The sequence below is a fragment of the Balaenoptera acutorostrata genome, chromosome 7 (assembly GCF_949987535.1).
Source record: "Balaenoptera acutorostrata chromosome 7, mBalAcu1.1, whole genome shotgun sequence".
Lineage (NCBI taxonomy): Eukaryota > Metazoa > Chordata > Mammalia > Artiodactyla > Balaenopteridae > Balaenoptera > Balaenoptera acutorostrata.
The window spans coordinates 4,814,672-4,840,596 of NC_080070.1; the positions used below are offsets into that span (position 1 = coordinate 4,814,672).

General features: G+C 43.3%; 1 protein-coding gene across 10 annotated transcripts in view; it reads right to left on the reverse strand.

Annotated features, from left to right (window-relative positions):
* The window catches only part of ACTR3B (actin related protein 3B), a 62,992-nt gene that overhangs the window by 13,436 nt on the left and 23,631 nt on the right, over window positions 1–25,925 (reverse strand). For 3 of the 10 annotated variants that reach the window (XM_007165452.3, XM_007165447.3, XM_007165446.3), the window contains 6 exons: window positions 18,767–18,891; window positions 17,669–17,779; window positions 7,855–7,950; window positions 6,821–6,928; window positions 3,506–3,649; window positions 597–770 (listed from right to left, as the gene is read on the reverse strand). In XM_007165452.3, the coding sequence (XP_007165514.1) occupies window positions 597–770; window positions 3,506–3,649; window positions 6,821–6,928; window positions 7,855–7,950; window positions 17,669–17,740 (594 nt within the window). In that variant the 5' untranslated portion in view covers window positions 17,741–17,779; window positions 18,767–18,891. Of the gene's footprint in view, window positions 1–596; window positions 771–3,505; window positions 3,650–6,820; window positions 6,929–7,854; window positions 7,951–8,895; window positions 8,974–13,709; window positions 14,167–17,668; window positions 17,780–18,766; window positions 18,892–22,422; window positions 22,442–22,673; window positions 22,767–25,925 lie in introns of those variants that run through there. The other 7 variants (XM_057549961.1, XM_057549962.1, XM_057549965.1 and 4 more) reach the window with 7 other exon arrangements.

Genomic DNA, 25,925 nt, shown 5'->3' on the forward strand with positions numbered 1-25,925 from the left:
ACTTTATTTAAACCTTAAAATGTTGCCTCTTGATGACTGCTTCTGCAAAAGTAATAATAATTCTTTGTGACTATAGTTAAAATGATGATATCTGTAATTCCTAAAGCCCATCTAACTAATGGAAAGGTTAGTCCTCAGGGAGAAGCTTTAACTAACTTGCAACAGGGAACACAGCAGGACCAACTGCCTGGGGTTAAAAACTGCAACTAGGATGGACCATCACCAAGGATGGAAAGGTTACATGTTACATGTAAAGGCATACAAAGGCAGACTGCATTCGGTCCCCGGGATTAACTAGTTTTCCTATTACTATGGATTAATTTCATTTCCATTATCTTCTATTGCTCTTAAAGCTTCTCCCTAATCACTCATTATCTCTAACGGAGAACCAAGTCTAAAGGGGGGCATCAGTCAAGCAGGCAACCTGCACAGGGGCTGCAAGAGCTGCAGCGGGTGCAGCGTGTACCCCAGTGTCCTCACGACAGGCGGCCTGAGAGCCGCTCAGGAAACCCCACTGGGGACGCTCCGTACACACACGAGGTGGCAGTATCGCTCCACACGTGCCCTACCTCACACTCAAAAAGCGAACATCGTACCTCCGGGTGAAAGAAAATCTCAGGGCCCAGGAACCTCTCGTAGCCAACGTCTATAATGAACTTCTTCTGGTTGACTGCATTGATCCCCGTGTACTGTCTGATCCACTTCTGAGGATCCACATCATACTTGGCAAATTCCTTGACGATGTCAGGGCAAATGTAACAGTACTTCTCCTGCAGACACACACACAGAGATGTCACCAGAGTCTGCCCTCTGACAAGTACCCAGTAACCCGCAGCATCAAACACCTTGAAATGAGTCCCGCCCACACGCAACTCCAGTGTGGACGCGTGGCCAAGCCTCATAGACTTTTCATGACTACGCTCTGGACCTGTAAATCTGCTTGCTTTGCCGCTTGGCTATGAACCTCAGCCCTACCCTATCAAATTTTGCTGCGTATCGTCTGAAGTGATGTCTAAAGGTATCCCTCTCCACACAGCGCCTGGCTGGGCACACACCGCCATCCACCCTGCACCAGCAGACCGCACTCCCCACGGTGAATGCGGTGGATCTCACCCCCATGCCCACCACGGCCCACCGGTGGGCCGTGAACCTGCTGTGCAGCCCGACACAGCACGGTCATCGGCTCCACGACAGCATTCCCTGAGCGCCTAGGCACACGGGATGCACAAGTGAACAAAACACACACAGACCCCTGCCCACTGGAGCATACGCTCTGAGAGTCAAGAGAGTAAAGTGACAGCGTGATATGTAAGTAAATGACACAGCACGCTAGAAGGCGGCAGGTACCACGGACAAAAGAAAAGGCCCACTTAGGCGGGACGGAGCTGCCGTACGCCCGTACACGAGAACCCACTCATGTTTCCACCCCAGCACCGGACCAGCCTGACGGGTGGAAAGTGTCTCCTCAGCATCTGGTGATGCTCGACTGGGGATCTCTGGGTCGATCATCTGTTCTGAGAGCTAACCTCAGCAAAGCGGCAGGTGGCACTTGGGTGGCAGATTCTGAAAGTAAGCTGCCTGTGGGCAAGGTGGGCTTTGTTCAACACCAGGCACACAACTGGTGCTCATTACACATTTTAGAAGGACCTCTGAAGGTCTTTTCATGATATCAAGTTTAAAGTTTCTGAGAATCCCTGAAACAGATCCTAATACCATCCTTGATATACTTTGTCGAATTATAAGCTACACAACCCTGCCTGTTGACAACAGAGCGAGTCAGTCCCTATGACTTTAAATCTAGAGACTGGAGACAGAATCATTACATTGCCTTAAGAGGCCTGGTCAATTTCTTAGGGCACCTCAACTGGCTTAACTGATTCGGTGAAGTGGGATGGAGCGCAGCCCTGTCGGCCCTAAGTTCTGGACGCCCGCTGCAAGGACGGTGTGTGCCAGAGCCCACCAGCCTCAGGCCCACCAGCGACCCCGGGAGTAACAAGGTGCAGGGGCTCTAACCGCCCTTTCCAGGATCTCCTCCGTCAGGGAGAGAAGTGAGGCGAGAACGAACAGCAGGGTCGGTGCAGCTCACGTGGAGGGAACACGAGGAGTGTCTTCCACTCCTGACCTCCACTGCCGAGCGGCGCACTGTCGGGGCCTGAACGGGCCAGCTCCGGGGTCAGGGTCAGAGCCGGACCCCAGAGAGCCAGCAAGTAGAGGAAATGCCTCCCGATCATCACACTCAGGGCTCTGCTCACCCCACGTCCACCCCGAGGGCCGGGTCCCATTTGTGAAAGAGGGGGTGGTGAGGGAACCTGGATCAGAGACCCAAATCTCCTTCCTTGAAGAAAGGCAAGGAGAGGAAGAGGGAAAGTTGGGGAAATATTTTATTCTAAAAAGAAAGTCTTATGTTGCTTCTACAACCTTCCCACCAGAAGGAAAGGACAGGCCCTGGTGCCTTGGCTGGGCATTCGCGGTGCTCCCGTCCTGGGCACACGGGGCAACGGGCCCCTCCTCACAGGAGCCCTGACCACTGCCAGTGCGCCCGGGCTCAGAACACCTGTGTTCACCAAGAGTGGCGGGTGAAACGCGGGAGTCCCGCCCCCGCCCCATGCTTCCTTTCCTTTTATCCAGCCCGGTCCTGGGTGCTTAGTGCGAGGAATTCAGGGAGCAGCGATGGGGGCGCGGGAGAACAGGCTAAACTCCCCTGCGGCTCAGAAGCTAAGTGTATGCTCAAGGCCGTGTGTCATCCCCACGTTTCAATTCTTCTCCAGAAACAAACAAAACCCTTGCTCTTCATCTATATGAAGATCACACTTGTATTACTAAGAATCTCTTGCATTTTGGCTTAAAAAAAAACACAATAATTTGTCCTGATTTTGCAATCTGAAAAGAAAGCTCCTTTAATCAGGGTCTGTCAACTGCTACACACAGAGTCATACAAAGACCAGACTGATGGATCAGGTCAAGCGGGCATTTTAAAAAGGGACCAATGAGCCATTTTCCTTCTAACTCTTATTGATTTAATTTTAAAACCTCCTGTAACTTTTCCAGCATGGTAATTACCGTCTGGAAACTACAGGTGGATTCTGTTTTATGCTTCCACCCTAGAACAGCACTGCTCTGAAGTGTAGTTCACAGGGCACAGAAGCACAGACTACAGCTACTGGAAACCAGTTTGGGTACTGGCTGACCTCTCAGGGTTCCTCACGGCCGCTGCTGCTGCCTGTCCCTTACTCTGGAAATGAACGTGGAGGGAGGCGTGGGAGGCACATCCAGCCAACTCAAGGTTCCACCTATCAGGCGCCAATGAAACGATGCCGTACTGTGTAGGGCGCTCAACCCCAGCGCCCAGCCTCGATCAGGCTGCTCTCAAGTATAGCTGGAAGCTCCACAAGCGTGGGGAGTGGGGAGGAAGGAGGGTGAGGGCGGGGGGGTCTCAGCAGCAAGGGAAGCACCCAAACACCGTTCCTCTCTCACCCGCAAGCCGGCCGTTTGCTTCTGCTTTTACCTTGATGGCTTTGGCAGTCTCCAGTGACTGCTCCGGAGGAATCCCCACCTCCCGCTCCCTCAGCAGCTGTTGCATGAAATACGTAATATCTCTCCCTGCGATAGGGATGTGTTTGATGCAGCTCCCAATGACATACCCTTCTGCCTAGGAAGAAGAGGAGACAGACGGCGTGTGAGCGACTCCAGGAGAGAAGGGCTCCCTGGACGCTAGGTCAGTCTCCCGCCCCGCCCCGCCCACGTCACTGCATTTACTGAGCCCCCACTCTGTGCACAGCTCGGGCCTGGAGGTCTTTTCAAACGACTGCAGGCACAATTCCGGTAGTAGAACCGGAGATGCCCCGTAAGCCACCAAAATGATGTCTTCGTCAGGAACGTAAAGAGAAAAACCAAATAAAATGGCTCATTTCCAAAAAGTACTGCCGTTTGTCAGAACAATGGATCAATCACTTTCTTCTTCCTCTAACCAAAAGGAAGAAGTTTATCTATAAAATCATTAAAACAACTATAAATCCACCCGTATTTGGTTAGCAGGCAGGACATGGACCCCAACCACCTGGACTCAATCCGGCTCCACGTCTGTGGGCTGAGTGGCCGTGGACACGTCGGGTAACACGCTTCATCCTCAGTTCCTTCATCCATAATATGGGGCAAACGGGGTTTACAGCACAGAATTCATGAAACAGAGTAAGTCCAGCTCACAGCCCTGCTTGGGACCGGTAGTTAGGTACTCAATAAACAGTCCGGTTTACTGTACAAAGAGCGGCACTTGGTAGGAGTGATTCTGGCCAGTTCACCCAAATGCTCTGCCGTGTGAGACCACGCTGGGAGGAGCTGGGATCCTCTCGCTGGGCCGCCCCCTGCCAGCGCCAGGAAGGGAGCTACAGCCCTTTGCCGGCGGCCCGCAGCTCGGCCCGAGGGCCCACACCTTTTAAAAGGAGCTATACACACACACACCCCCGACATATGCGGAAAATATGCCTGAAATATACGTAACTGACTAGTAACAGGGTTCTCTGAGCAGGGGGCCTGGAGGAGGAGGATGAGAGGAAGAGGCGGTCTGGCTGTCCGCTGGTGTCTCCCTGCGGGCATGGCGTCACGGAAGCCCGGCTCGGAGCCTCCGGCTGCTCTACAGAGCTGACAGTCAAAGAGAGAAGCCCCACCCAGTCTCATCAGGTAGAGGAGAAACACCCCGCGACCCCCGTGAAGCAGTGGCTTCTGTGCCAGGTGCCCCTGAGATAGAGGGACAGGAGTGACTCCACGTTTCGGGGGCCTCAGTTCTAACGGTCGTAAGCACAGATACAGTCGCCAGTTAAGTTGCAAGAACAAGTCACTGAATTCCTCGTGTGCCTTCTTCTGATGTACCTACTTCTACAAGTAAGAGTAGGTGTGGCCTTTCTGAAGAGTCCGAGCCATTTATAAAATATTTTAAGATCCAGATAAAAGGTATGTACAAATTATTAAAATAATAAAGATCAACTTCAAAACTCCTAAGAATATGAATTCTAACACAAACTATTCACAATTTTTATAATCCATGCCTTACATATAACATTTTCTAAAATGAATTCAACCAGTGTTAAATAAGTATCAGCTTCATCACAGCATTAAATATATTAAAACAACCCACAAGTCCAACAACAGGCAAATAAGTGAGTAATGTTATACCCACATGATGGGCTATTATGTAGTTACTATTTTTTCACAGAATATTTAACCCTAGGAAAAAATATTAGGGATTAAACCAACATGCAAAAGATAATTTTAGGATTACATTGTACAATTAGAATACAAAATCAGACATAGGATATTCCAATTTTGCTTTAAACGTGCACACGTGTGTTTAAGAAAAAGAGCTTAGAAGGCTATACAACCAAAAGTATGATGCAGCCCTCCAGGTGGGTTTATGAGTCATTTTATTTTCTTCTTCACATTTCTCTATTTTGTCCAAATTTTGTACAACAAATGTAATTTTTATAATCAGCAAAAAAACTGAACTGAGAAACATAAAAAAGTTGAACAACGGCTTTCTCTGTGGGCCTGTACACTGTGTGGCATTCGTTTTCTTTTCTTCTCCTCAATCAGATGGATGAGGAAGGCAAAGAAGCAGGGCCCACAAGCACCTCTCCGGACCTTGGTCTGTGCTCATCTTTGAGGGCAACGCTCAGAGAGAAGGCCGGTCAGCATGACTCAAGGGGCACGAACAACTGTCACAGCCCACTAAGGAGGAAGTGCTCGGAGCCCGGCCGAGGGGCGCTCTGAGCACAGAGGAGGCTCTGCCCCGTCTCCCTCGCCCCGCGGAGGGCACACTGGCAAGGGCGCGGGGACGACACACTGACCTTCCCCCGCAGTGATTCCTGGCCTTTCAGGAACTAAAGCCTTAGCCTATTAGTACATCATTCCTTCCACTTCCTGAAATGAAAACGGTGTCTCTTTTTTCAATTAAAGTAAATGGTTTAAAAAAAAAACAAACCCAGTTTGCATTTTTAAAAGGAGCTATACACACACACACGCACCCCATATATGCAGAAAATATGCCTGTAATATACGTAAATAACTAGTAACAGGGTTCTCTGAGCAGGGGGCCTGGAGGAGGAAGATGAGAAGGAAGAGGAGGTCTGACTGTCCACTGTGTGTCCCCTTGCAGAGAGCTTCGATTCATCTTCAAAAAAGCAAACTTCAAATAATTCATTTCAATAGTCCACTGGACCGAAAGAAAAATATAGACATTGTCTCTTGACCCTGAATTAGGAATCACTTCTCTAATATTTTGAAAATTAAAACCAAAAAGTGACACTGCAGAGCATTCTGCAAGTCAAAAGGAACAATCTCCTCTTCTTGGCTCTTAAATAAATTTTGAAAGACAAGAAGCGATTTCTCTAAAGCGTGAGCTGGCTGAAGCCGTCCACATCGTGTCACAGAGCTCACCCTTCAGAGCGGCGGTGCACCACACCTATTGATGCCCAAGCTGACAGCTCAGAACGTAAGCCAGGAAGGACCTCCTGGTGATGGACCCCCGGTGATCAGGCAGAGCCCTGGAGACCCCGAACGACTGCTGACATCCTGACTGCAGAAATTTCCCAGCATGAATTCCAACTTGCCAGCACCGAAGACACTGGTCTTCTTCTTCTTTCTCACATACCTGAGTTTAAAGACTCCTGTTACCTTTGCTAAGTACAGTTATGGTTTCTAAAGTGTACTTTAGAAAGTACCTTAACTTCTGTACCTTAAATACAGAAGGGTTTTTTCCTTTAATCTCTTCCCTTACCTCCAGTCGGGGGAGGCCTACAGAAAGCGAAGCACTGAACACTCTGCTTACCACTGGGATAGCATGGGTGACCCCATCCCCACTGTCGATGACGATCCCCGTTAACGTACGTTCGCCCACTTGTCGCGAGGTCCAAGACGCTGCTAAGGCCAGCACCGCCTGCACCAAAGACACGGAGACCATTAGCATTCGGGGAAACTCTTCCCAAGGACTGCACCTGATTGTTCTCAGGTTCAATCAATAAGACCTTTCTTACGAGTAACTCTTCCCTTTCCCTATCCTCCATCTTCCCCCCAAAATTCAAATTCCAAATTGAACAACTGACACGCAAATTTTGTATACTTCATCTGGAGGGGTCAAGTTTTCAATAAAATAAATCAAAGTTTTGCAAAGAAAAGCCGGAGAGAATCACCAGAGGCAACAGCCTGTGCTATCTCCCAAATTAATTTTCTATGCAACTCCTTCTCCTTTTTCTTAGAAGGGACTGGAATATGCAGAAAACATTTTAGGAGATACTTTTTAAAAATGTATTCCCCCAAATCTCCATCAATTCCCTTATATAGGGTGGCAGATAAATAACAAAATCCAAACCCAACAAAAACTCCCACACTAAGAACAAGTAGCTTCAAAGGAAGCCCTACAAGCTCATGGACCCACAGGAGCCCAGATCCCACAGGGGGAACCCTCTAGAGACATTTGTTTTGTTTTTTAGCAGATATTATAGTATCTTTCCTTTTTTATGATCAGAAGTGAAAGAAGCCAAAACAGAACCATCATATCGATCTTGTCACCCAGAGAAGAATACATTAGATTCTAAAGCATGTAAAAAGACAAAAGCTGGACAAACTCTACACCAGCAGTAAAAACATAAAAATATAAATCACAGAACATGGTCTGCACAGTGTCTGAGTTCAAACCTGAATGGGGTGGGTGGGTGTGTGTGTGTGTGTGTGTGTGTGTAGGGTGTGGAAAAGGAAGAATGCACAGCAGCACACTCTTACAACAGAGGCCTTGAGAATCACCATTTCTTCCACTATTAGACAGCTAAGGTCATTTGGGAATCATAAAAATCACTTTGTTTTTACCTGAACTGCAATGTAGAGTCCTGGTACATTAAATGATTCAAACATAATTTCTGCAAGGTATTCTCTGTTTTCTGGTGTGTTCAGTGGAGGTTCTGTCTGTAAGAAAACATTCACTATATTTAGTGTTCACCCAAATTTCATGTAACTATATCAGAATCATAAAAAAGTTAACCTAAAGGCATGTTAATTAGGATTCTGTACAACTTCCTGATTTTACAGGTAGCGTACACCCAGAGCGTACTCTAAAGAAATTTGTACTTAAAGAAACTGTCTTAAAGAACTTTGGCTGCGGGGCTTAAAAGCTTTGACACAGCAGAGTAAAGGCCTCTCTAAACACTTCTGCTCTTATTAACCACCCCGAAACAGGAACAAGTTACAGAAAAGGGAACTCTACCTTCGATAACATAACACCCAAACACCCTGAAACTGAAGAGCCCTGCAGCAAGTTGCCAAGGGTAGTAATAACCCCACCGAGACGAGTGAGTATGCCAAGAGGGAACACCGGTGACTTCAGACCCCAGGCAAGCTACACAGGCCTCCAGAGAGAGGAAAAGCAGTGAGCCCGTGCTTGGAACAAGACCAGTTTGAGCAGAACAGCTGAGAAGCCTCCCTCCCCAAGCCCCACCTGCCATCAGAGCACAGGCCGCAAGGTTAGACAAAGCATCTTTGCCATCAGCTGCAAGGCAGAAAAAGCTGGGCAGAAGCAGATTCACCCAGACACTGCCCCCTGCCCGGCCTCAACTCACACACACAGCCTGTCCAGGAAGAATTCCCCTCATTCAAAGAGGAGGAAAGAACACAAAGAAACCAGCCAAAGACCATATAAAAACACTGAAAGAAAAAGAGAGGGAAGAGAGGAAAGTAACAGGAAAAACAAATGGCAGACAAAAAAACATGTACCCAGAAAAATGTAAAAATACAGCAGATGAAAATCATGATAAAGACATTTCAAAAAATTCAAATATCTATTTTAAAATAATAACCATTATCAAATAGGAGGAAATTAACAGGATTACAGAAAGATAAAAAGAATAAATAAACCTGCTTTTTTGTCATTCAGCAATAGGTTGTGAACATTTTTCCATGTCAATAAATATGGTTATACATCACATATTTAAGCTGCAAAACAAAGAAAGAAAGAAAGAGAAAAAAAGAATAAATAAAAATTCTCTGGGCCTTTTGGCAAAAACTCCCACATTACCCTTTGTTATAGACTGAGTTGTGTCTCCCAAAATTCCTATGTTGAAGCCCAACCCCCAATGTGACCGCATCTGGGGACAAAGCCTCTGGGGAGGTGATCGAGGTTAAATGAGGTCATGGGGGAAGCCCTAATTCGACAGGACCAATGTCTTTGTAAGAAAAGGAAGAGACACCAGAGAGCTCTCTCTCGCACACGCACAGAGGAAAGACCGCGTGAGGACACAGCGGGAAGGCGGCTGTCTGCACACCAGGAAGGAAGGTCTCACCAGAAACCAACCCTGACAGCACGGTGATCTCGGACCTAAAGCCTCCAGAACTGTGAGAAAACAAATGTCTGCTGTGTAAGCCACTCAGCCTGTGGGATTTTGTTATGCTTAGTTCGAGCACCTAAAACACCCTTAAAGCAGGAAAAGTACAGCCAGCCTTGGCCATCAACACAGATACGTTTGTAGCACTGGGACACAGGGGGCCACACTTACAGAGTCTTCAGGGCAGGAAGGTGTGACCCAAGAATTCTACATCTGGCCACACTGCCAATCAAGTATGTTGCAAAAACAAAGGACCTTTAAACATATAAGAACTTGGGAGAATTTGGCTCCTATGAAGCCTTCATGAATTAACTATTAGAAGATAAGCTTTTGCCAAAAAATAAGAATGCAGAAAGTACAGCCAAAGACTCACAGTGAGCAATTAATCCATTTAAGATGTAGGAATAAAGATTTTTCTTTCCAGGGAATAATAGCTATAGAACAGAATGCAAACATTATAAATTAAAACAGCAGAACCAGCATCAAGTTGAGAGGTACAGATGGAAGGAGAGGTATAGATGGACGGAGAGAATATAGACATTGATATCCTTGTACCATGGAATCAAAAGATAATTGTTTTATTATAGAGTATCAGAGACATCAGTAAACCTAAAGTTGTAAATAGTAGAATAAGTTTAGTAACATAATCAATCAAAAGCAGGTGACAGAGGAAGGAAGAGGAGGTAAGAAAATGTGGAAATGTACCAACTTGGTCACTGACCACAGTAGGAAGTAATCACACCTAAACAAACACAGGCAAATATATTATACAGAAGGATAGTTACATTAAAGTAATTTTAATGAATTATTATGAATTATTTTTATAAATAGTAAGTCTTAAAATACTAATACATAAATAAAACACATTAAAACCAGAAAGCAAAGCATATAGTAGAACAGCTGAACTAAGGCCACACACACCTGTCGCACGGTGGCAGGCCACACCAGCCCGGTTAAAAGGAGAGCTTGTCCCACCTTCAATTTTACTAAGTTTGGACAGCGATTTCCTCTCTCAGTGTGTAATTAGCACTGACCTCACAGGAGTCTAAATAAAGTGCTCACGGCAGCACCCAGCACGTGGTGAGTTATTGTTACTAAAATCATCAGCAAGTACCAGTGAGAAACTCACTAAAGACAGCCTCTTAGCTAAGACCATGAAACAAAATCAAATTACATTCTCTAGGCAAGAAAAAACAAGGTGCCTCAGAGAGGTCCAAAGTCAGCATTGCTTCTAAGATCAGAAAAAACCTTGGGACTTCCCTGGTTGTCCAGTGGTTAGGACTCCATGCTCCCAACGCAGGGGGCCCCGGTTCGACCCCCAGTCAGAGAACTAGATCCCACATGCGTGCCGCAACTAAGGAGCCCGCGAGCTGCAACTAAGGAGCTCGCGTGCCGCAACCAAGACCCGGCACAACCAAATAAATAAATAAAATATTAAAAAAGAAAAAAGCTAAATGCCCATCACTAGGAAAAGGTTAAACAAATTATGCCACATCCATAAAATGCTACACTTTGCAGCAATTAAAAAGGATGAGCTCTTTGTGTGCTGGTATGAAACAATCTCTAGGATAAACAGTTAAGTGAAAAGAGAAAGGCATCTCCACACTTTACACATTCTTAAATGTTCTTCTGTATCAACAACTTTTTTTTTAAAAAATCAAGGTGTATGGGGGCGAGGAATAGGGAGCTGTTCAATGGGCAGAGCTTCAGTTCTGCAGGATGCGAAGGTTCTAGAGACCTGTCACACAACAATGCGAATATAGGTAACACTCTGAACTACACACTTAAAAAAGGTTAAGGGAGTAAATTTCATGTTTTTAATCACAATTTTTAAAGGTTTTACAATAAAAAACAAGGTTACAACCATATGTGTATTTCATTACCATTTTATAAAAACAAGTTTATGTATAATCCATATGCCTGCACACAATTATCTCTGGTTAAGAACCGGTAAAGGTGTTTTCCTCCAGGAAGGGGATCTGGGGGGCAGCACAGAGCTGGGAAGGAGACACATGTGCACGGGAAATCCTTCTGCACCTTTTGAATTCTGTGCTGTGCCTGTTATCACTTCAAACAAATAAGCAAGTCTGGCTGTCAGCTCACTGGGGGCTTTAGCTTAGACTCTTGTGTAGCAATGATGGAAAGCTCAAACGCAGCGCCCCAAGTTAAGTTTTAATTACTGTGATTAGAATCAATATATAATATTCCCTGGATGGGAGAGAGAAAGCAATCTTAAGACATATGTGAGAAATAGTAAAGTCATCAAAAGCAGATTGTAAATAAGGGATCTGAAAGTCACCCAACAACAACATAACTTATTTTAACATGCCTACCTCAGGGGGTTGGGATTAAATTTGTGAATACCTTAAAGCGCCCTGCACATAGCTGGCACTGTGTTATGATTACTATTTTAGATTTCTTTCATTTAAAGCACATGAATAATAGCTGCACATTCCAACAGTACTGGCTACAATATATCTCCTTAAAGTACCTCCTACCCATCTGAAAAACAGGCCTAATAACTACCTCCCCCAGGGCTGTTGGTGGGATTAAATAAATGAATGAATACATGTAAATACTTGGTGAGGGGAGGGGCAGGGCACAAAGCAAGCGCTGAATACATGTCAGCCAGGCCATCAATAATGTGATTCACACCAGAAGAAATTATATATATTAGCTACAGAGATCTATAAAATCTTTTCTCACCATGAAGAGAAATGCAAGCACCTTAATAAGTTAACTTTATAAACAAAGCATTTAAACTGAGTAGAGGGGAAAAAAGGATCAAGAGGAGAAGACTAAAAAGGCATGAAAAGTGTGAGCACAGTCGAGGAACATTTCTTGCCCGCCGGCTAACAGCTGCCTATTTGGTTTGAAGCAAAAAGTGAGCCTACAGAAGACACTCCCAGCAAGAAGTAGATTGACCCTGGCTCCTGGATTCTTCCTGGGTTTAAGTCCAGTGTCAAATGATGTTCCAAATATATCCCAAATGGATGAAAATTATGTATAAACATCAAAGGAAAACAGGTTTACTACATAAAAACTTACAGATTCAAAAACAGAATCTATAAAGGGAAAAAAAATCAATTGAGAAAAAAAAGTATCTGCTCCTGACAACAGCTTCCTATCTATTATATGGAAGAGTTCACAGTATAAACAAAATGTGATACATACATAAAACAGAATATTATTCAGCCCTAAAAAGAAGGAAATTCTGACACGTGCTACAATGTGGCTGAACCCTGAAGACATTATACTAAGTGAAATAAGCCAGTCACAAAAGGAAAAATACTGTAGGATTCCACTTATATGAGGATCTAGAATAGCTACAGTCATAGAGACAGAAAGCAGGATGGGGGGTGCCAGGGGCGGGAGGAAGCAGGAAGGGGGAGCTATTCTTCAATGGGGTCAGAGTTTCAGTTTGGAAGATGAGAAAGTTCTGGAGACGGATGGTGGTAACGGGTGCACAACAATGTGAATGTACTCAATTCACCAAACTGTACGTTCAAAAATGGTTAAAATGGTAAATTTTATGTACATTTCATCACAAAAGAAACTTCTAGGTAAAAAAAAAGATCATAGAAATCACAGCAACAGGAAAAGCAATAAAACACTGATATGTACAAAACACAGGACATGAATAGGCAATTCACAAAAGAGAAAATACAGCTAATAAACACATGAAAAAATGTTTAAGGTCAAAGTTATTAAAAATGCAAGTTGACAACAAATAATCAAAAATAATATTAATCAATGCTGACAAGAGTTCTAATAATGTGACCTCTAGTGCACTGAAGATTTCAGCGTGAAATGGTATGCTAAAGATTCAAAATTATTAATACTTCTGTACCCCCAAATTATATATAATTTTTATATTTTTAATATAAAAAATGCTAATATAGAAAACACTGTGCAAAGATTACTTCATATTACTTCTTAGAAAACCAAGAAATTGGAAACAACAGTAAACATCTAAAAATAGTGAAACTGCTAAACAGATAGGAAATATTCACTGGATAGAGGATTGTATAGCCATTAAAATGAGGATTATGAAAAAAGTGTAAGAAAACGGGGGAAGCGGGACAGAGGACACAATATTGAATGCAAAGTCATACAAAAACATGGGTGAAAAGATTAAATGAAGATACACTAAATGTTAATATTTATGTTAATGGGATGTGAAAAGTCCCACAGATATCTTTCAAATTTTCTAAATCACACTTACAGTTCTATAATAAAAAAAATCTTTACAAGAGTTGTGAAACCCTGGGTTACAGACTGTGTGTAAAGACCACAGAAACTCCCAATACAACTTCCTGATTTATCTATCCAGACGGAGAAACTCACAGAGGCAAGACGGCAACACAGCAGAAGCAGCAGTGCGTCTCGACACGGCTTTTCCTGGCCTTCTGGCTCCCGATGGGGATGGCGCTCGCCACGTCCAGCCAGAGTTGTGAAGACAGCTGAATGAATTCTCGTCTTGCCACTGCCTTCATACCTGTAGTCACATCATTATGGAAGGCACTGCAACGTGCCTACCCTGTACCTATTCTCCCTTCTGCCTTAACGACAGACCACTGATCAATCACAGGCCCAGAGGAAAAGCATTTCCCAGACTTCCTCATGGACAGGGATGGCTACGTGAGTGAGTTCCAGCCAATAAGAAGCAAAAGCTGATGGATGTGGCTTCTAGGAAAGCTCCTTACAGGGTTGAAGGCAGACTCAAGCAGTAGACTTCCTTCTGCTCGCTCTCAATGCCTTCTTTCCTGGAATGCAGAGGTGATGAGGGAGCTGCAGGAGCCAACGCGGGGTCATCAGGTAACCTTGGAATGAAAGCCATATGCTAGAGGTACTAGCGCACAGAGACCGCTAATGACACCAGAACACTGCCCTGCCAGCACTGCCCTCCCTACTACAAATGTATGTAAGGAAAATAAAACCCTTAGCTTGCTAAAACCAATATTTAATTACTTGCTGCCAAACAATTCACCATCTGTGAAGAATTTACATTAAAATATACATACTTCTATTTAAGGGAATGTCTACAATGTAATTAGGTTCTCCTGGCTCCTGAATCAAATTCAGCATTATTAAAGGCATATTCTTATGGGTTCTGAGACTCATAATCATAAACCCATTTTTTCCTCAATCCTCCATTTCTTTTATGTTTACCACCAGTAACTGTTCCTTTAGGAGACCAATTTAAATGAAACTTTCCCAAACCATTATTTACAACAAGATCTAAATAGGAGATATCAAGTTTTTCTTATTTTTTTTAATACTGAAGCATATGATTAAAACATCACATGAATGCAAGTTACACAAACAAATTTATTCATAATAATGGTGAAACATCATCTGGTGTTAATTCAAAAATAAAGAATTAATCCATTCCATAAAACCAATCCATATTTCTGGATAAAGACAGCAAACTGAACACATGTCCCTAACACTGCTCCACCCCCAAGCCTCTCTATAACTGCAGTAAAGAAACCTTTTAAAAAATATAAATCCTGAAGGGAGGGAGACCAGGAGAGGAGATGACAAGGCACTGTAAGGTGGAAAGCACGTGGGCCGGGGGTGACGGACTTAGCATACCCAGGGCTGTCAACCTTCGCACCGGCTGGTGGCTTCCGTACTGGACTCAGCGGGTCTACATCATTCTCAAGAGCCAGGAAGGCAACTATTATGGCGAGTCAGGACTTATCACATGTCATGGTCAGCCTGACTAGGCTAAGGGACACCCGGAGAGCTGGTAAAACATCATTTCTGGGTGTGTCTGTGAGGGTGTCTCTGGAAGAGGTTAGCATTCAGTGGACTGAGAACAGAGACACGCCTTCACCAATGTGGGCGGGTGTCATCTGAGCCACTGAGGACCCGAATGGAACAAAAGACGAAGGAAGGGCGATTCTCTCTCTCTCTTTAAGCTGGGATGTCCATCTTTCCGGCTCCTGGCGCTCAGGCATTCTTGATCAGCACGTGCTGCTTGCTCTTCCTCCTTGATTCGTATTCAAAAAGTCTGCCAATCTCTTCTAAAGTTATAACTCGATTTCCACTCAAGAGCACTGCAATTCTTTAAAATATATGCGTCTGTTTTGAACTCTGGGCACTTCAGTATTGGAGAAAAGAGTAGGATTCCCATTTGCTATCAGCTCAATCCACATGACTGATACAGCCGAGTCTCTGAAACGTCTTGAAGAACGTGAGCCGTAATGAGCTCATTCTCACCTATACGCTCAGGCATCTGGTCACCGCAGTCAGAAAGAACAATTTGGGGGGCTACTGAGGGACCTTTAATTTAACCCCTTTAGACTCTCTTATACCAAAAAGCATTATCTGGTATAGCAGTTCAGTAAATGTCTTCAACTGACTTCTAGACTCGGCCATAAATCTCTATACCTGCTTTACTCCCCTTGAACTATTCCATTAACTGACGACTTAAGGGCATAAACCTGAAAGAAATGTACCATTCTCATTACTTCCTCAATCACATCATGCAATAAACTTACCTTGCAAAATTCAAAGCACAATACACAGAACACAATATTTTCTCTGTTTAATTTAATAAACTTGATTATTTTTGAATATTCATTACAGGTACTCATTTTTGGCAAATGGACTTTTCCATATTCACACCAAACACCTCCAATTCCTTCCGAGAAAGTGGTTTTATCTTACTAGCCTGTAATGTCAGCTAAAGCAGAAAATAATTTCTTGTAGGAAACAATTCCTGCGGGCTGTGTCCTGGTGGTGTGTGTCTGCTCCACAGGCGAGGACTGAGCGTCCCTCTGAGTGGAGTGAGAGGGGACCTCCTGGCGTGGGAAGCTGAGGCGGACAGAAGGAAGCTGCAGGGCGGCGTGCGCTCCCGAAGTCCCGTCCAACAGGTTGTTACGCAACACGCGAGAGATGGAAAGACGCCAAATGGGACGGGTGGGAATCTGTGCTCTACTGAGGCTTTAAAGACAAAGCCACTCAGACACACTGTCAGTGTCCTGGCTCCACTTATTTTACGTAAACCACTGTAGACGCACAGGAGAGAAAACACATGGCGGCCTGTAAAACACAGTACTCACACTTGGCAATTCCTAGTTATGGCGATATAGCCAGAAAAAAAGATCAGGGCACTTGCAAGGACTTGCTGTAATAGACATTAAATATATAGATTCCACTACCTACCATTATTAGCCTTGTAGTTAACGTATTTTAAGCCAGATAATTCTAAAGAACACTCCATATTTAACATTAGAAAGAACTATATAATTGGGGATCAGGGACCATTTGACAATGTACTTGCATGGAAAAAATCCAAAGCTAAATTATGTAGGTTGTAATGTGCAGCTTAATGCTACGTGCAATTGCTCTCCACAAAGCAAGTGTTTTGTACATGTAATTAATTTTAACTTAAAAAGAACATTTCATGGAAGGAAACATGTGAAGTTGAGTCGAACAATTAGAACAGATTCCATAACCAAGAGATATTTCTTTTCATTTCTCTGTAATGCTTTATTTTGTTTGAACAAGATCAATTACGTACCACAATATCAGGGCCCATAACTCAGGTCAATTTTATTTTAGAGTGCGATTTAAACCCTGGCAAAATAACATCTTGACTCAGTTTCCTCTGCTATATAAGAAGCAAAAATCAGAGTCATCCAGTTACTTCTCAAGGACATCTAAGTGCACAGTTGGTTTCCTACCCAAGTCCATTCCTCCCTCCACCTTCCTTGCTGTTAGAGGCCTGTTTAGGTACCTACCCTCTTGGGGCCAGGTGATCAGACATCGTCCCCTCACCAGCCCAAGGGAGAGAATCTTGATTAATCTAAACCTGTCAAGGTAATTCCATTCCCCTTGCAAGGGACCAGGCTAGGCATGGACGGATGGGGTAAATCTGCTGGGAAGGTTTCTAGGAAAGGGATTCTTAATTCCTAAAAAGTGCTTCTACCTCTGACAGCAAATACACCAAGAGGTGGTAAAGGAACTTGGGCAGCCATCCTGGGGCTTGAGGGGAACCAACACAAGAGGCCACCCCACTGAATTAGGCTGGTCCTTGCCTCCGTCCCTGAGCTGCTGAAATCACGAGCCCTGGAGCGGCCTGACTCTGGCCTTTTTGTTTCATGAGATAATAAGCCCCTTTTGGCTTTCAGGCATTTTTGTTGAGCTTTCTGTTATTTGCCCCAAAAGCACCCCCATTCATACAAACAGCTTTAGCAGGCATTAAAAACTCCCCAGGGAAGAACACTTTGGGTTTAAAATCTACGCAACTTGGAATTTACAGGGATATATTCCTCTTAGGTCCAGTTACTCACCATTAAAAAATAATGATCCTCAGGCTCAGCTCGAAGATACTTAAAAATCACTTGTTCCATGAACCTTTCCATTAGATCCCAGTCTTCAATTATTCCGTGTCTTATTGGCCACTAAAGCAAGAGAAACCAAACTACATCAAGGTTCAGTTCACACCAGTAAGAGCAACAGTTTAACAACAGCACTGGCCCGGAAGAGATGGAAGACAGCGAGTTATTAAACAGTTCCTCTGCATGGAGTGAATGTTAATTTATATAAAGAAACAACAGGCACTTTACCAGAAAGATTACATGATATTACATGTTTATATTCTACTCCACCCATTTCTAAGCACAAAGAATCATCTTAGGGCTTCCCTGGTGGCGCAGTGGTTTAGAATCTGCCTGCCAATGCAGGGGACACGGGTTCGAGCCCTGGTCTGGGAAGATCCCACATGCCGCGGAGCAACTAGGCCCGTGAGCCACAACTGCTGAGCCTGCGCGTCTGGAGCCTGTGCTCCTCAACAAGAGAGGCCAAGGTAGTGAGAGGCCTGTGCACCACGATGAAGAGTGGCCCCCACTTGCCACAACCAGAGAAAGCCCTCGCACAGAAACAAAGACCCAACACAGCCAAAAAAAGTAATTAATTAATTAATTAATTTAAAAAAAAAAAAAACGAATCGTCTTAACAGTGGGGTAACAGACGGAAAAGCAGAGCTAATCTACAACACCATTCGATCTGGAGTTTGGGGAGTGTTTTTTTTTTGGAACAAATGTTTAGTTAAATAACTTTAGTGCTTCTTTTTAATTGATTGATCTGCAACTTTCCACGTGTGACAGGTTAATTAGTCAACCTGCAGGTTTCCACAGGAGCAGACCTTGCTTTCCACATAACCCAGCGGTCCCTGAGTCAACTCTGCATTTGTAAATTCACTTGATTCCCCACATCAAAAATACCCTCATCAAAAACAACAACAACAAAACCTCTCTTCAAATGTAAGAATAAAACATATTCTAGAACTCACAAGTACAGATTCTACACAAGCACCCTCTTGCATCACTCGCCCTGCTGCTCTGCTCCCGGCTGTGCACTTGCAGAAGCGAATCCCGGGAGGAGTTTACCTTTGTGGCGTACGTGGGTTTATCTATGGCTTCGTCCCCTATGAAGAAGTCCAGGTCGTCGACACCCCTCAACACCCTCCTCTGGGCTTGGTCGACCACCTTTGCCGACTCTCGGATGGCAATACCTTAGGAAAAACAGCACAAAGAGCCCATCACCATACTCATTCATTTCAATGATCAAGAGAGGATGATAAAATCCCTATGTATGTACAAGTAAATTTTCAACGTTAGGGTTTTATTTGGGGTCGAGTGTGTTCACAGAGAAGACTCTATCAGTGAGTACATCAAGTAATACAGGAACAAGTTACCACGTTCCAGCATTATTTTCAGCGTGGCACAAAAGAACTCAGCTGGTCTGCTTCTAATGCCGACAAAAGCTACATTACTAAATTTCTCAGTTTCATCTGAAAAAAATTCCTCAAGATAGTAAGTGAAATGCCCATGGAGTATCAAATAGGTTCCAAATTTCTAAATACAATATAGGAGACAAAATTTAAAATATAATACAGAAGAAGAGAGTAAACTGAAAAACGCCTCATGTCATTTTCATGAAACTCTATGTCAGATTTAAAACATATTTTTAGTCTTGTTACCAAAAAATTTAAAAAAAACCTGATTTCCCATTAAAAGAAAAACTAAGAGGTTGCTGACTAGTATCCGACAAAAAGAAAAGTACAATAATCAAACAACTGTATTATGTAAAAATATTAATGACTTTTTTGAAACATTATTTTACTAAGAGCTTAACCTTGATACTTAGGAATATACTTAGTAGTAAATAATCATATAAAACTTAACTCCAGAATTAACCTCTAATGAAATGTGGAAAGCTTCAAAAGATTCAATTTTCCATTTAAACTCCTAACCCCTGGTTAAACTCTGAGTTCCTAAAAACTACTCTTCATCAAATTTATTCCAAAACAAATTAGTAAACAAATACAATTATTTTTAAAGGTAGATTATCTGAAATCCCCAATTTATTACAAATGAAAAATAGCAACAAAGCTACGGGAGTGAATTTTAATCCTTTTTCTCAGAAAGCTATCTTTAAGTAACAGGCTGAAGAGGTGGAAAAAAAAAAGGACAGAAATCACTTTGCCCATCTCCTTTTCTCACTCCAACTCACTGCCATATTTAGTCTCGAAGCTTTCAAGTTACGAAAGGTGGCACAAATCTAAAGGACAGAATTTCTGCAGGAAATGCTGGGGCTGAGCCTAGAGAAGGCATCCAGGTCAGAAGCAGTGAGCCCATCGGGGCCATGAGGCTGAGAATGGGGCCAGAAAAGTCTGGAGGGCCAACACTTACTAAGGCAACCTGTGGAGACAAACACAACCCGTCTCTGAACACTGAACAGTGGCGCACTGACACAGAATCATCTGATGCACCAGGGAGCATTTCAAAGGGCCCCTGGAGAGAGGGCTTGCAGCAGACCTCAAAACTCCTCGCCCTGTGGCAGTGCCAGATTCCACCCTCCGGGCAAGACCAAACCTAACTATGCATGAATTTAGAATTAAACTGCCAAGTCAACATAAAAGACTGTAAAGAGACAAAGACAAAAAGATTCAATTCATGACTTCATTCAAGTTTGCCAACAATTTGAGGGCAATATATCTAACCAAGAGAAAACTCACCACCTTAAAGAAAAAAATGCTAACCTTAGTGAGAATGAAGCTACCACGCTCAAAACTTCACCTGACAACAAAGTAAACCTTATCCCTCCCAGAAGGGAGATGTAAGCACTCTGACCCCAAATCACAGGAGATCTATGTTTTAGTGGCCCTTAGCAGCAGCAGCAGCAACAAACCGTAGAGCGTGCTTCTTTTAACTATTACACGGAAGCAACTAAAGCCATGAAAGAGAGTAAAGGTTTATAGAGCTTATATTCAAAGTCTTTTGTTCATACCTATGAAAAGCAAGATGTGGTCCAAATAGTCCTTGCGAACATGATGGAGAAATGTGTCTAAAGAGTAGCTATCAGTGAGCATCTCTGAGTATTCACGGAATATATACATGACTCATCGTAGGACACAGATCTAAATCACCCGCAGCTTTCTCCAGCACACCACAGCTTCCTACAGGACCCTGACTCAGGTGTAAACAAAGACAACAAGTGTGCGGAGAACATTAAGATGGAAAGGACAACAAATATAACAGATAACAGGATCAGCACCTAAACATTCCAACCACTTACATACATGTGGCATCTCCATGCAATGGAATATCATGAGGCCACAAAAAGCAATGAAGCAGTTCACAAAGTGACCCACAACGTTCTCAAAGATGGAGCGCCACGAGAAAAAAAGCAAGGTGCAAAACGGTGTTCGTGGATGCCACCACTTAGGTGAAAACACGTCTGTGTATATTTGCTGGTACATGTAGAGCTACCTCAGGAAGGAAGAAACCAGAAACAGTAGTTGCCATCTAAGAGGGGAAGTGGGTGGTAGAGAGTGAATTTTCACTGTACATCTTTTTACAGCATTTAATTTGTATGTCACATGAATGCATTACCTATTCAAAATTAATTAAATTTGGACTTCTGCTTCTGGAAAGATGGAGTAAACATACTTTTCTCTACTCCTCTCACTAAGCACAGCTAGAGTCCCTGGACTTTATATTTGAAAGAAACATAAAAATGCTGAGAGGTGGGGCTTCCCTGGTGGCGCAGTGGTTAAGAATCCACCTGCCAATGCAGGGAACACGGGTTCGAGCCCTGGTCCGGGAAGATCCCACATGCTGCGGAGCAACTAAGCCCGTGCACCACAACTACTGAGCCTGCGCTCTAGAGCCCGCGAGCCACAACTACTGAGCCCACGTGCCACAACTACTGAAGCCCGTGCGCCTAGAACCCGTGCTCCACAACAAGAGAAGCCACCGCAATGAGAAGCCCGCGCACTGCAATGAAGAGTAGCCCCGCTCGCCGCAACTAGAGAAAGCCCGCGCGCAGCAACGAAGACCCAACGCAGCCAAAAATAATAAATAAATAAAATAAATAAATTTATTTTTAAAAAAAGTGCTGAGAGGTGAAGAGAAAGCAGCAGACTGGCTAGGGACCTCAGGACCCAAGGAACAACACACTGGTGACTTCCAGGTTTTCGCTTGTCTCACGTATCCTACACTGGCTGCCAGGGAAGCCAACAACCCAGAAACACCCGTGGGAACAAACAAACACGGTCCCCAAAAGCCTGCTGTCTCCAGCCAAAGGAGGTGAAAGGGGCAGTGAAAACATACAACTGCATGACTCCAGTCAAACACGACAGAAAAACAAACCCCCCACGCGCAGTGTAGACACCACGCGGGAGCCAGGACTCTTCTCATCCCTCTGCCTCCACACCAGGGTCCTGCCAGAGGAGGCCCGGTGCAAAGTCAGCACTTCCACCCCTCACCCTCCTGGCGGATGGTACCTGTAGAGGCCCAGTCAGGGGTCTGATCCCCCGCCCACACTCAGCAGCAACATGGAGAGCCTCCCCAAATGAGTGTCAACAAAGGCCAAGAGGAAAACCTGAACTTCAGCCCCAAACTGGCATTAACAAAGGGTATCCCCCTTCCCCTGCTGAAGCGATATCAGAAATGACTTGCCAAAGCATAAGATTTAAGTAAGATCTGGAATCTCATAATACCCAAAATGTCCAGGTTTCAATAAAAAAAAAAACTCTCACCATAGCAAGAACCAGGAACATCTCAAGTGAAATGAGAAAAGATGATCAATAGATACCAACACTGAGATGACACAGAGAATTACCAAACAAGATTTTAGGAGCCATCATAAAATGCTTCAATGAGCAACTACAAACGCACCTGAAACAAATGAAAAATAAAAGGAAGTCAGCAAAGGAACACAAAGTCACAGCAAAGATAAAAGATATAAAGACGAAACCCACAGAAATTTTAGAACCAAAAAACACAATACCTGAAATAAAAATGTCAATGGATGAGCTCAGCAGCAGAAAATGACAGGGGAAAGAGTCACTGAACTTGAAGACAGCAACAGAAATAACCCAACCTGAACAACAAAGAGAAAACAAACTGAAAAACAAATGAACAGGGCTTCAGGGACATGTGGGCTGGACAACAGCAGATCTAATATTCATGTATTCTGAGTCCCACATGAGAGGAGAAAGGAGGCAGGGCTGGAAACGCATCCAAAGAAATTATGGTTAAAAATTTGAGAATTTTTTTTCAAATTTGGGAATTCTCTGGTGGCCCAGTGGTTAGGACTCCGCGCTTCCACTGCAAGGGACCTGGGTTCGATCCCTGGTTGGGGAACTAAGATCCTGCAAGCTGCGTGGTGAGAAAAAAAAAAAATTTGGCAAAAAAAGTAAAATAAACCCATAAATTTAAGGTTGAATAAACTCCAAAGAGGATAAACCCAAAAAAATCCAAAAACTAAAGAGCAAAGAAAAAATTCTGAATGCCTCCAGCAAATTTCTCATCAGAAATCAGGGAGCCCAAAAGGAAGTTGCATATTTTCAAGTGTTGCGAGAACTGCCCACTCAGAATTCTATATTCAGCAAAAATTTCCTTCAAAAATGAAGAGCAAACCTAGACATTCTCAGATGAACAAAAACTAACAGAATTTGTCACCAACATATCTATTCTAAAAGACTAAAGAAAGTTCTCTAAACAGAGAGGAAATGATAAAAGAAGGAATCCTGGAATATCAGGAAGGAAGGAAGAACAAGAGCAAAAATATGGAAATTACAATTCCTTTCCTTCTCCTCTTGTGTTTGCTAAATTATGTTTGGCAGTTAAAGCAAAAATTATAATGCTAATGTGCTTCTCAATGTATAACCTCAATTGTAACAGAAAGGGAGGAGGGTAAAGGGACATAAAGGGAGATAAGGTTTCTACATGTCAATGAAACTGGTAAATGCTGACACCACAGACTAAGAAAAGCTATGTATATATAAGGTAATAGCTACAGCAACCACTTAAAAAGCTCCACAGAGAGAAGCACTCAAAAACACCACAGATATGGGACTTCCCTGGTGGTCCAGTGGTTGGGACTCTGCGCTCCCAATGCAGGGGGCCTGGGTTCGATCCCTGGTCAGGGAACTAGATTCCCACATGCCACAACAAAGATCCCGCGTGCCACAGCTAAGACCCAGCGCAGCCTAAATAAATAAATAAGACACCACAGATAAGTCAAAATGAAATTCTAAAACATACTCAAGTAATCCACAGGAAGTTAGGTAAAACAAAACAAAGAAATGAAAAACAGAAAGAACAAACAGAAAAAGAACTAATCAATAATCACAATAAATGTAATGATGGTCTAAACACACCAGTTAAAAGACAGATATTGGTAGAGTGGATTAAAAAAACATGACTGAACTCTACACTGTCTACAAGAAACTCTCTTCAAATATAACAATATACAGGCACACCTGGTTTTACTGTGCTTTGCTTTTATTTAGTCTTTTTTACAAATTGAAGGTTTCTGGCAACCCTGAGTTGAGCAAGTCTACTGGTGCCACTTTTCCAACAGCATTTGCTCACTTCATGTCTCTGCGTCACATTTTGGTAATTCTCACAATATTTCAAACTTTTTCATCATTATTATATTTGTTAAGGGGATCTGTGATCAGTGATCTTTGATGTTACTACTATGACTTGCTGAAGGCTCATGATGGTTAGCATTTTTTAGCAATAAAGTATTTTTTAATTAAGGTACATACACTGTTTTTTTAGACATATGCTATTGCACACTTAACAGATGGCAGAACAGTGTAAACATAACTTTTAAATCGACTGGGAAACCAAAATTTCGTGTGACTCACTTTACTGTGATATTCACTTTATTGCAGTGGTCTAGAACCAAACCCACAACATCTCCAAGGTATGCCTGTATATAGATTAAAACTAGAAAGATGGAAAAAGATACTCCACAAAAATATTAATCAAAGAAAGTATGAGTGGCCATACTGCTATCAGAAAAAGTAAACTTTATAGCAAAGAAAATTACCACTGATAGAAAGGGACATTAAATAGCAATAAAGAGTCAATCTGTCAAGACAGAGCAATCCTAAATGTGTATGCACCAAAGAATGCTGCAAAATATGAAACAAAAACTCAAGGGAGAAAAAGACAAGTCCACAATTATAGATATAGACTTTACCTCTCTCTCAGCTAGTGATGGAACAAGTAGAGAGAAAATCAGCAAGGATATAGAAGAACTCAACACCATCAACCTACAGGATCTAACTGACATGAAGAGAACATTCCACCCAACAAGAGCAGAACACACATTGTTTTCAAGTGCACATGGGACCAAAATAAATCTAATACTGGACCATAAAACGAATCTCAACAAGTTTAAAAGAATTAAAACCAGGGCTTCCCTGGTGGCGCAGTGGTTGAGAATCTGCCTGCTAATGCAGGGGACACGGGTTCGAGCCCTGGTCTGGGAAGATCCCACATGCCGCGGAGCAGCTGGGCCCGTGAGCCACAATTGCTGAGCCTGCGCGTCTGGAGCCTGTGCCCCGCGACGGGAGGGGCCGCGATAGAGAAAGGCCCGCGCACCGCGATGAAGAGCGGTCCCCGCACCGCGATGAAGAGTGGCCCCCGCTTGCCGCAACTGGAGAAAGCCCTCGCACGAACCGAAGACCCAACACAGCCAAAAATAAATAAATAAATAAATAAATAAGAAAATCCTTTAAAAAAAAAAAAAAAAAAAAGAATTAAAACCATAAAAGTGTGCTTTCTGACTACAATGGAATTAACTCAGAAATCAATAACAGAAAGATAATGAGAAAATCCCCCAAATACTTGGAAACTAAACAACATAGTTCTGAATAATCCATGGATCAAAGAGGAAGTCTCAGGGAAACTAAAAACTGCATGAACAGAATGAAAATTAAAATACAAAATATTAAAATGTGTGGGACATAGCTAAAGCAGTGCTAAGAAGGAAATTTTTAACACTACATGCTTACATTAGAATAAAGAAGAAGTCTCAAATCAATAATCTAAGTTCCCACCTTAAGAACTGAGAAGAGTAAAATAAACCAAAAGCAAGAAAATGGAAGGAAATAAAGAGCAGAAATTAATGAAATTTAAAACAGAAAAACAGAGAAAAATCAATGAATCAGAAAGCTGATTCATCGAAAGTTAAAACTTTTGCTATGCAAAAGACCCTGTGAAGAGGATGAAAAGACAAGCT